Here is a 12,293-nt window from a genome sequence, read left to right on the forward strand (position 1 = left end):
TTTATTAAAAGACCTTCAAATTAATTACTTATTAACCTCAATATAAAATGTGACCTAAGGTCTCAAGGTAGCTGGCTGGATCTTAAAAAACATAACACACTGATGATGCAGGCTTTGGAGTGGACTTACCTTATCATTCCTCTCACATAGAAACTTTAACCTTTGGGCTCGTTTGTGCATAAATACTCCATCCAAATGTCCTGTCTCCACTGAACGGATCTCAATAGCTTTCTCTCCCCAGCCCATGATTTGATTGGAATGAATGTAGGCTGTCAAAAGGAATTTCCAACAACTGCATTAAAAACATTTGCTGTCCTAGAAATTACAAAAATGAGCAAAGCAGTTCTCCCCAGTCTTGCTCACAGATCATCTAGAGCAGTGGTTCTCAACCTTTTAAGGTTTGAGGCACCCCTTGGGAAATGTCAACTCTTAGTTTTCACTTGTTTTTGGACTAAAAGAAAAACAAAAGAGCAATTCTTCTGTTGCAAAGAACTCAGCAAGACCACCACAAGGCAGAATGTTTTTAATACTATGGATTCCTATTTGAAATTTCTGGGTTTAGCTGGTGAATCATGTTTGCACAGCTTTGCCATAGCATCCTGGTTGAGAATCACTGGTCTAGAGGAACCACATAGCAATATGCTCACCAGGGGTGGGGAAAGCCAGCCACATTGAGAGAAGGCACTCAACAGCAATAGTTCTTGGACAGTGTTTTTCATAAATCTTATTGCCTTTTAATAAGTCAGCATCATTACCCCCATTTTATGGATGGGGGAAGTGAGATTGCAAGGGGAAGCAACTTGCCCAAGGTTACACAGCAGGACAATGGCAGCATCAGAAGGAGAACCCAGCTTCTTATGAGTCCCCGTCTTGTACCCTATCTACTAGACCACAGTGCTTTAAACCAGGAGTCTAATGGTGCAGGACCAAGCCATGAATGCATATACATGTCCTTTGTCTGACTGGAGAAGAATATTTTAGACTGGTGTTCAAATGACCCCATGGCTCCCTTGATCTCTCATCTTGCTTTTCATTTGCCTATGATGAGGCAGAATGATTAACCTACCCACAGAAGTTGGCATTTCTCCCCACTGGAGCACCACATCTTTAGTTATTCGTCCATAGGTGTTCACATACACCCCTTCATCCTCATAGCACACAAGCATCTCCATCCCATCTGTTTTAGGCAGGATGACGATGGCGTGAGGAGTAATATTGCCCTGAATCTGAGGTAAAAATAAAACAAAGAATCAGTATGAAATTGAATTGGGAATAAGAGCCTTAAAAAACCCCAAAGCCCAGTACACAGACATTAAACAACTATGCACAGACATTTAAAGCACAGGCTTAAAAAAGAGTAATTTGTCATATTTACCCCATCATCAAAATGTCTCAAGTGTCAAAGGGAAACAGTTTCAGCAATTACAAGGAGACAGCAACATTCACATACACCCCAAAAAACGGTGGCTGACATTTGAGAGCAATACAAACCAACTGCAATTGACTGATAAATATACCTTATGTTCAAATTACAGAGGAGCAGAAATAAAGAATATTGTGTACAGAACTGGGGAGAAAATGGTTTTGTTTCTTGAATAATTACACTTGGAAAAAGGACAGAAACTAGGATGCAGCAACTCCCCTGACACGTCTTTTCTTCAGTGGCTAAAACAATATAATCATCCTAAGCTACACGTCTGTGCCTCTTCCGTCTCCCACTCAAGTACAAGACAGGACACTCTCTAAGGCTGGCCATTGGTCTGATCAGACCTGACAAATCTTTTGCAGATTTAAAACACAAGTTCATCTATACCAGTTTCTCATACAGTTTGCCCTAACAGCTTGAAGTGGAACTAAACCAGGCTGAAACCAAATGAAACTTAAACCATTGCCTTGTCAATAATACATGCTTAAACCAATGTATTTGAAATGAACTGAACGAACATTAGTAGAGTTCAGGAAAGTCTGGCTGTAGGTTTCCATAGAACTGGGCGCCGCACTTCAAAAGGGACGTGGCCAGCCTGGAGAGGGTTTAGAGGAGGGCCACCCACTTGGTGAGAGGGCAGAAGGACAGGCCTCAAGGAGAGACTGAGGGACCTAAACCTGTTCAGCCTCAGCAAGAGGAGGCTAAGGGGGGACCTGGTGGCTGCCTACCAACTCATCAAGGGAGGTCAACAGCAGATAGGTAGAGCCCTTTTCTCCCCAGCACCACCTGGGGTGATGAGGAACAATGGTAATAAGTTGATGGAGACTAGGTTTAGGTCAGAAGGCAATTTTTTAGTTAGGGTGGCCAAAATCTGGAACCAACTTCCCAGGGAAGTGGTCCTCGCCCCTACCTCCGCCAAATTCAAGGGGTTAGATGATCACCTGTCCAGGGTCTTGTGAGCCCAGCATTCATTCCTGCTTGTGGCAGAAATCTCTGTTCAGGTCCCTCCTGACCCTATCTACTATGAAACTATGAAATGATTAGTTTCCTCATAACTTCTCTTGCTCAAGTTCCGTTTCTATCTGTTAATCTTGCAGGACATTCTGAACTCTGAGGTTATTTTGTAAAGGCTCCATAGCCTAACCCAGTTGCACTTGCTCAGGAAAATTATACTGCAAAGGGGCAAAGCAGAAGAGATGGGATTTGGGACCCCACTGAAGGGTGCCACACTCTGGACACCCAAACACTTGGGATCCCATGTTGTTAGATGGCGCAACAAATCCTTACTAGAGGTGCAGTGAATCTCCCTGCCTCATTCATCTAAGTACAGCAAGTTATCAGCATTTCCAGCACTTGACACTACTTCCCAGACTGTCTGGAAACCTGCGTCCTGCTAGTCATGCAGTAAAATTGCTTTTTCATATACTCACATGAGATGGAATATAGATATCGTAAGAGTTCCCCGAATCCACATCAATCACATGGAAACCAGTGTGTGATCCAAAGATAACCTTTAATCTTTGACCCTCCTCCACTGTGAGATCAACAAGCAACGGTTTGTGCTGGAGATCTGCAAAAGACTTTTAAAATCCCTTCAGTCAGCTTCACAAACAGATCCCCATGCTGGCAGCTTGCTACAGTTATAGAAATATATTGCCTTGAATTTGTCTCTTATTAAATGTATCATTAGTTCTATTCCTATTTTAATCTCAGATGCCTGGGAAGGGGAGTAGTATTTCTTGGTCACTTTAGCTGTCTAAGCAGATTTGCTATTGCAGCTCTTTTTATAACAATATATCTTACAAGAAGCCGTGAAGTTCTGCTCTAATGTTTTTCCTTGCCTTTTTAAGTAACCATCAGGCTGTCTGACACGTTACATAAATGCTGCATTTTGCCATGCAGACGCTATAAATAGGGATTCAGATACAGAACAAGCTTGAAAGCCTGTGCGTCTCCATACAAAGACTGTCACACTCCTCTACCACCTCCCTCACCTTCAGAATATATGTCCCATACATATCCCTTGTCTTTTCCTCACAGAGGGGCTTTTCAAACTTAGGGATACAATACCCTAAAATGCCCACATAGACAGCACAAAAGTACAGCTAAACTCTGCCTGTACTGGGGTTTTAAAACAGTTAGCTCTCACTCTTATGTTGTGGTATAGTCTTGCTAAAAGTACAAATAGTCTGCACAGGGTAGTATGGGCAAGGGCTATTTGGAGGTCCTGAAGTCACAAAACCCCTCAAGGACACCGTAAGTTCATGTTCTGTCTTTTCTTCTTATGGCTTGAACAAATCTCATCCCTTGCTGTCCCTTCATTTTGACAGGTGCCTCAGAAAAGCTCTAGAATTTAGTCCTTTAAACAGGGTCTCTTAGTTTTATTTCCAGTTTCCTCAGGCCCCAGCCATCACTGAATCCATTCAGCCTCCACAAGAAAAGACTGAGAGGGGGATCTGGTGACAGTCTATAAGCTCACCAGGGGGACCTGCAGAAAATAGGTGAGGCTCTGTTCCCCCGGGCACCACCTGGTATAACAAGGAATAACAGCCACAAATTGATTGAGAGCAGACTCAGGCTCAATATCAGGAGACATTACTTCACGGTTAGGGCTGCCAGGCTCTGGAATGGACTCCCAAGGGAGGTGGTGCTCTCTGCTGCCTTGGGGGTCTTCAAGAGGAGGCTGGACAGATATCTAACTGGGGTATTATGATCCCAGCACTCGTTCCTGCCCAGGGCAGGGGGTCGGACTTGATCTGTTCAGGTCCCTTCCGACCCTAGAAACTATGAAACTCCATGCCACGCATCTCCTGTAGTAGGGTGCAGGCAAAGTAACCAAGGTGGAGAGAAAAGGGCTTTGTACTGCACCCCCCCAAGGATGCTTTTTATTTGCATAGTTCCAGGAAAGGTGGTGGACACTATTTAGCCCATAGACTGGCAAAGTGGCTACTGAACTAATCAGGAACTTCATATCTCTCCTGAAGTGTGGGGAGAACCTGTCCCATTACAATTCTGGTTTATTCTTTGCAAGAAGCCCACTTATGCTGGGCTTTGCTCAGGGAAGAATACTATGACCCTGTCCTAAATGAGCCACATACAGTAGATGGGTGCAAACTGCCCGACCCTGAGCATGAAAAATTCTCTGAACTTGCTGTTCCCTTGCAGATAGTGTTTGCACAGATCCAAACATGAAAAGTACTTTAAAGTGCAGATAGCAATGTATGAAAGACCAGTGAAAAAAAACTTGTGGGGTAGGAGATTAAAAAAAAAAGGTGGCCTCTAATATGGATTTTTATACACCGAGATAAAATTTGTATTGGGGAAACAAACTTCTTAAAATGCAAAACTGTATTATTATTATTAAAAACAAAAATTAGTGGTAAATGAACTAATTTATTTAATCTGTAGGACAAAATTAATAGTTGAGAAGTAAGATGGCCAAACTACTGAGCAAAAAAAAAAAACCCACTAAGCACAAGTAAGTGCTAATGATTCTTAGCTCTTTATCTTGCACCTTTAATCCATGATTTTTTATTTATAATTGCAAAGGCAAGTAAATACAATATCTCAGTTCTCAAAGAATCCTTTTGTTTGCCTGAAGCATGGAAGAGTTATATCATTAAGACATCTGCCAGGTAATGTTTTAGTCGGTTCATTACATCATTAAATAAGTGAGCTGCCTCTCCTTGCCCTGACCTGGTAAGAAGCCTGTGGACTACAACTAAAAGACGTATAAACACGCATAAATCGGCATAATAACTATATTCCAATCATTTTATAATTATGGAGAATTTTTTAAACATACCTTAAATGCCATAAACTTGTGATATGGTTTAGGAGCCCAGGCATATATCTCTACAGCATTCTTTAAGGCAATCACCAAGAACTTGATTCTTTCATATTTCACTAAAAATAAAATAAAACTGATTTTTAAAATATCCATTTAATTAAAGCAAGATTGAACAACGTATCTCAAAGAAGGGCTTCTGAGGCTATCTTCCCAATAGAGAAGTTTCCATCTGATACATATAGATGAATCTAAAGTTTAACTATTACTGTAGCATACTGAATTCCCCCCACCACCTTCGCAATTCCTGTAGTTGTTTTCAAAATACTATTTGTGAATTGGAATTCTGTCAGGCCAAATATTACCTAAAAATAAAAGGGGAAAAATCATTTTTTTCTTGATTAAGCCAGATGTAAGACTACAGAACAAAAAACACAATTTGATACCTTTCTCTGGTAATTAATCTGAGGTTAATCATATTTAAAAGGGAGAGATCATTTAATAATAACATATTTTAAGAAAGTTCTCTTTCAAAAACTTCCATCAAACTAAATCTTCCTGAACTGTGGACTGTGAAAGCAGCAGCTCATTCATTCATTCATTTATTTAAATTACTACCTGTTGTTACAATAGTCAGTATCACATTTCAAGGGGCATTTGTGTTTATGCTTCATAGCATACATAGGTTGGTCACCATTTGCTAGCTAAGTTTAGGAAGAGCACAGAGTCAACTGTATACTGGTACAAGTTTTAAATCATCATGCAAAGCACCTAGCATCAAAGACAGGATTTTAGACTACACGGTTTATTAGTTAGTTTTGGTGTGGCAATGCTGGTATTCCCATCAGAAGAGTGGAGTACTACCAGGTGCTGACAGGTGGTAACTTGAACTGCTCAATATGGCTAAAGACAGCCTGAATCGATTCAATCTTTGCAGGTTAGTCTAACCTGGCTAAATCACTCTAACTGCACAGACATGCCGGCACATGCCTGCAGTGGCTCAGGCTAGAAGCTGGGGGGTCCTAGCACAACCCTCCCTTCCCTTCTAAAGTGCTGAGCTGAGGGGGGCGTGGCCAGGCCCCAGCAAGACACTTTGATTACGAAGGGGTGCCCCACTTCTGACCAGCCCAGTAGGGAATTGATAACAGTGTTCATCACCCCATTAAGAAAACAACAGAGGGACATTACCAGCTACCTGTTGACTCTGCCTTTGTCCTGTTTGCCACGGCACGGATGGTAGCCAGCATGTAGTCTGCTAGCTAATGCTGAGAGGTGTCTGTAAGGCAGAGGGGACAGGGAGAGGAAGGGGGAGCAGGGATGCCTGCAGTCTGTGCCAAGCTCAAGCCAGGGAACAGAGGGGAGAGGCTAGTGCTGTGTGGAGCAGAGAGCCCCACCCAGCCCAGAGAGAATGCCAGGATGCTGGGGATGTCTGATTTGACTTAAACCAGCAAGGGATCTGGGACAGACATTGCATAAACCGGTTTGACCCAAATCAGTTAAGTCTGATACTACATTCAACCAGGTTTATCTCAAACTGGTTTCAGCCATTTTCCAACTGGTTTATGTGCACTGAACATAACCTGTTCTGTTACAGGTTTAAACCAGTTTCTGATCACTTACACCAGTTTATGTATAGTGTCTGTCTCCAGCCTATGTGTAATTAAAGGTCCCCTAGATGTGCAGGTAAAGGCACAATGGTATCTAATGTGTGATCTACACAATGCCATGTGCATGGCAGGAAGCAAGATTGTGGGATCATGCATTAGAACCCATTGAGCCTTACTGGCTGTGCAGGAAGCACCCAATCCCAAGCTCCCCCTGCACTGGCAAGAAGCAGGTTCCTATGGTGGTGGTGTGTGCTCAGGACCCGAAGATTGCAGCCGTGCTCCACAGCTGCCGGGACCCAGTGTTCACAGCTGTGGGTCTCTGTCCCAGCAGCCCCAGGGTGTTACTGGGACCTAAAGTCTGCAGATGCCCAGTGCTGCCATGGCTGAGTCCCCTCAGCTGCAGGACTCAGCCCCAGCTGTGCATGGTGCACCCCTCCATCTGGGAGTTTTGTCAGCCAACCCTGCTACATATGCAAATTAAAGCTGGATAGCAACCAGCTATAAAGTTAGTACACATTTTTGATCAACATCTTTATAACTGGTGCACTTTTTTACGGTGCAATAGTTAATTTGCACATGCAGTCTAAATTAATTGCACAATTAACCCTATGATTGCATGATACAGGCAATGTGTAGAGAGGGCCTAAGGAAAGAAAATCTCCTATTGGCACAGTTTAGAAGAAACCAGGGTCAAGAACAGTCTTCAAAATTTTCAGTTGTTGAGAAATAAGGAAAACTGAATCAAGTCCTTCCAAGACTTAGATTAATTGGAAGATTAATAACTGAGGGCCTTGTTCTTCTATTGTTTATCCTAGTTTTATACTGCTAAGGCATCACATACTTTGGTAGCATTACTCCCAATTTACACCAGTGCAGATGGGGAATTCAGGCCTTAAGGGTCATATAGAGACCAAACCCAGTTGCCCATCAACTTCAGGACTACTGATGCATTACTCTTTTTTCTTCAATACTAGAGTAAACGTAACAATTTGTAGTATGGACTATGCTGAATTTATCTTCCAGAGGGGCTAGATACAATATATAAATCCTGTCCCACTCACCAACTTTATAGTGTATGCAGCCTTCCAAGTCCCCCACAGTGATCCAGCCTTGCTTCTTTTCTACTTCAGGGTCATTGTGTAAAATCCTATTTCTTAACCATGAAAGGTAGTAAACTCGCAGTTTGTTCTTTTTTCCTATTGGAAAAATTAAAATTCTTATTAAGACTTAAAACACAATGTAGTTACAATCTAATGCAGTGCCCTGCCTCTTCGAGAGTAGGTCTATACTGCACAATGAGCAGCATGACCTGAGCTAGAGTTACTTGAATTTCTTTTATTTTTGATGCATCAGAACGAAACTGATACCTTTAAATGTGTCTTCATTGAAATAATGCACTTACATACCAGAATAAGTAGCAGAACTTAGGTGTCCAACATCACAGGTGCATACTTGAAATACCAGTCTACAGAAGGTCTCTTGATCACACTATTCTCTCCTGTTGGAAAACTACCTTTTCACTGGCCAAGAAGAAATGAGGGAAAAGCAGGCTCTCACGTACCAGCAGTGGTCCCTAACCACCAGACTATGGGTGCCTATATACAAGCAGCAAGGCTGCCCCAATACACGACGCATTACTCTGACACCCCGATGCACCGTAATCAATTGAGTCTGCTGGAACATGGTAATTATTGCACTCCAGCAGACTCCAGTGTCTCACGTGTCAGTGTCCTCATGCTGAAAAACAGTGGTGAAAGTGCTTTAAATAAAGCTCGATCAATGAGCTAATTCCCTCCCCACTCCAAGAGCACACGTATAAACTCTCTGTGTAGTGTTTGCCTCCGTCTCTCAAATGAAAGCCTATTCTGGAACCAAGGCGCCTCCCTGAAAGTTTTACTGAAACACTTAAGTTTCTGCACAAAAATATAGTGCTTTTGATGAATTTAAAAAATGCTCTGACAAAAATATTTTGACCAGCTCTCCTAGCCACCACACTATTTATGCATTTGGGTGACAGATCTGTTTTTCAGCTCAGGCAAAATGGACCTTGCTTTTGGACCTAGAGGTATTGTTTTCAACCCCTACCATTCTCAACTTCCTCAGGATCACTACATATCATAGCTTCCATGCACTAAATAATATTTCAGTCACCACCAGATGAACAGTCCTCATTTACTTCTCCCACATCTAAATCTTTCTGACACCTTCATTCACAAAGTCTTCCAAGCAGCTCTGCAGTTTTAAATCTTGCAAACCAGCTATCACCATTTGAGGTAACAATATGCTCAGTGTGCATGTCTGGCTCTGGAGTATAGATGTATTGTGAGATTTGCACAATTAGCATGCCCTCTGGTGGTCACAGTTTAAGTAGGATATAAACCTTAAGATTGCTGTTGGTAAGTGTCCATGTTTCAGGAGGTGATTTTTTTTTTTTTTTTATTGGACTAGCTGTATAGTTGGGATAGAGCTAGAGAAGCTTTCGAAAGGCAAGACATTCTTTGTCAGGTCTTACCATTGAAAGCTCCTATCCCAACTACACGACTAGTTCAATAAAACATATCACCCTAAGAAATCCTTGCCTCACAATTTCTACACTATCATGGCTACAACATCACTCTTATATTACCATCGTAACACAGAATGGTACTGGTTGAAAACCGAGTTATAGTTATAGTGCTGTTTTTGGGCACTCTTGTAATTTAAACACACCACAGAACTGGTGGAAAAGTATTCAAAAGGAAAGCACAGTCTGCTTGCCATGCAATTACCAGGGATCTGGGTTTTCCATTTCCCATGGAAAAGCAGAAAACAACGTGGATTTTCCCTATTAACTGAGAAAAACGCAGATTTTTCATTTTAACAGACAAATGTACACAATTTCCATTTTTGCAAGGAGCTCTCTGCAGACAGGCAGAGTTCTAGCCTGCAAGGGGTTGGGGAGAGTGGGAGGAGGGCTGCCAGGCAGGGGGCACCATGTGCACGTGGGGGGCTGGCTTCCTGCCAGATGTGTTGGGGGTGGGGGCTCCCTCCCCTGCTGCCTTCTCCCCAGGGCCTCTGCAGCCCAGTGGGTGGGACCCAGCGTGGCAAGGCAGAGCAGGGCTGGATGGGGAAGCTCCTTGCCACTACAAGCCCCACCCTGCCCTGGTGAGATGCCCCCTGCTCACCCAGCAGCAGCGAGGTGGCAGAATGAAGTTATGCCCCTTGCTGCTGCCAGATGGACAGGGGGGTGCTTCGCTGTGGCAGTGCAGAGTTCCCAGCAGTGGCAATGAACTTCCCTGCTCTGCCCTGCTGCACTGGGTCTCACCCACTGGGCTGCAGAGTGGGGAGCTCGAGTCCATAGCAGGCAACCCACACCTTCCCCCCCGCCATGGGTTCTGCTCCAGCCATGCTGCCCGTTGGGGGGGAGGGCAATAAAATATTATGTTGAGTTGATACCTATATAAATAGAACGTGAGTCCATTTTAATTGAAGATTTGGGGTTTTTTAAAATCAGAATTTGCAATTGTTATCAGAGAATGTATGAGAAAACCAGGATCCCTAGTAATCACACTGTCATCAAGCTTATTCACAGGGCCGGGGTGTACAATCTTACACTTTTTTCTGGTTGCAGGAATACAAGCTGCAAATTGGCTATATGTAGTATCTTCCCTCTCCAGTAAATGAAAATATAATATAGAGAATGCTGCTGAATTGCGATGAGATAGAACAAAGATGCCCAATAAGTGTTTTGCAGATTGAACATCTTTGATTCTGTATTAATAAACTCAAGGTTAATCCTGTTATTCTTACTCTGATGCTAGTGAAGCAGGTTCCTTCTGAGCTTGAACTGCTCTCAGCAAAATGAAAATAGAAAGGTTTAATGAACTCCAAAACAAAATGACAGACATACCAGATATTGTTACAAGGACATTAAGTCCTTCTAGTACATCCATCTGCTGAAATCGCCTCCTGTTGATTAAGTTGTAGACCTTCCCTTGTCCACTTCGATCCAATAGCATTAGACCATTTTCTGTACCCACTAATAGGTTTACACCTGCATATGAAACAAACAAATAGGACAGCTGAAGCAGGGCTCCATTGTTGCTGCCTGAAGTGTCACATCCACAGCTTGCCACAGACAACAAGTTTTTCAGCTCATTTCAGACAAAGGTGGTTAGCTGCCTTAGTCTCAAGTCAGGTGGAAGGCAGTGGCATCTTAAAGACTAACTTGTTCAGAAAGATGTAGGCTTTCGTAGGATACAGCCTAGTTTGTCAAATGCTACAAACCCATTTGACCATAGATCAGCTCCTCTGACTCATTCTCTGCTCCCTTGGACTCCCAGAAAGGAAGTAAACACAACTACAAAAAATCACCAAGAGATTATGTACCTGAAAGGTATAGGGAAATACTGTAAACATTAAAATCACTCTTACAATGAACAATCACTCTTATAATGAAAAGCGTTATTGTAATAATTTACACTTTGATAGAACGTTTCATCCAATGATATGAAAACCACCATTTAATGAATCTTAATTATTGAGAGCTGATCCTACTCTGTTGGGGTACATGATATTATCCCTCCTTCTGATTCAGGTTAAGAAGCTTAACTGATTTAGCCAATGTTATCCCAGATGGCGAGGAGAAGTCACTATTGCTGACTCCTTGTCACCTGCTCTAGTTCCATTTTCAAAAAGTTTGAGACCCACTGACTTTCACTTAAGTCATTCTGGCATTTTTGTAAATTTTACATGTTGCCTCTTATTATCCTGCTGCAAAAATGTAATAAGCACTGGAGGCAGGTGCACATAGTGCACACTGCTGGCTGATGCACTATGCTGACAAAACAAATACAAGGTGAAATGCATTTGCAAATGGAAAACTCAGGTTTTCAAGCGTGGCTGTACACCCTTTGAGCACCAATCTGGAACTGGCGGCTCTAAAATGGCAACAAGGCAATTTTATGCACCCATATAAAAGAGGCAATACATGTGCTTTAACATCAAACACAGGTGCTCAAGGATAAAAATCAGCTGATCGCTTAACATCCATCAACTATAAACTGCCCAACATGCCTATTGTGTAGCATAAGGCTGCTGCTGCAGACTGAGGCACAGTTGCATGAGGAAGTGTTAAGAATATTCACATTTAAATTTTCAGTCATAGGCTCCAGACAACTTTGTGACAGACATTAGGTAGTTACAAGTTTACCCCATAAAGCAGCACAGAGTATTTCTGAATTGAAGCGCTTCTTGTACTTCCGGATCTCTGGTGTGTCGCTGTGGGGGCGGATATTTGTTGGGTTCACATTTACCACAGAGATTTTTCTTGCCTCATTCAGCTTGGCCTGTTCTTGTCGGAGCAGCTCACTGGTAAACAATGCTGAAAAAAAGAAAGAGTAGCTCTTTAATCAACTAGTTATTTCACCAATCAGGAATATTCATGTTATGTTTCATTTTTATATAGGAAAAATGAATATTAAAGAACCTACAA

The 12,293-nt window shown here is 42.4% G+C and overlaps 1 protein-coding gene across 7 annotated transcripts in view; it reads right to left on the minus strand.

Moving 5' to 3' along the window:
• Window positions 1–12,293, minus strand: part of TNIK (TRAF2 and NCK interacting kinase) — a 318,965-nt gene that overhangs the window by 6,521 nt on the left and 300,151 nt on the right. For all 7 annotated transcript variants that reach the window (XM_090055644.1, XM_090055648.1, XM_090055647.1 and 4 more), the window contains 7 exons: window positions 12,012–12,182; window positions 10,710–10,853; window positions 7,882–8,016; window positions 5,232–5,332; window positions 2,857–3,006; window positions 1,067–1,226; window positions 130–269 (listed from right to left, as the gene is read on the minus strand). In XM_090055644.1, coding sequence (XP_089911770.1) covers window positions 130–269; window positions 1,067–1,226; window positions 2,857–3,006; window positions 5,232–5,332; window positions 7,882–8,016; window positions 10,710–10,853; window positions 12,012–12,182 — 1,001 coding nt within the window. The remainder of the gene's footprint in view (window positions 1–129; window positions 270–1,066; window positions 1,227–2,856; window positions 3,007–5,231; window positions 5,333–7,881; window positions 8,017–10,709; window positions 10,854–12,011; window positions 12,183–12,293) is intronic.

Source organism: Crocodylus siamensis, chromosome 6, assembly GCF_052110815.1.
Source record: "Crocodylus siamensis isolate JL-2025a chromosome 6, ASM5211081v1, whole genome shotgun sequence".
Taxonomy (NCBI): Eukaryota; Metazoa; Chordata; order Crocodylia; family Crocodylidae; genus Crocodylus; species Crocodylus siamensis.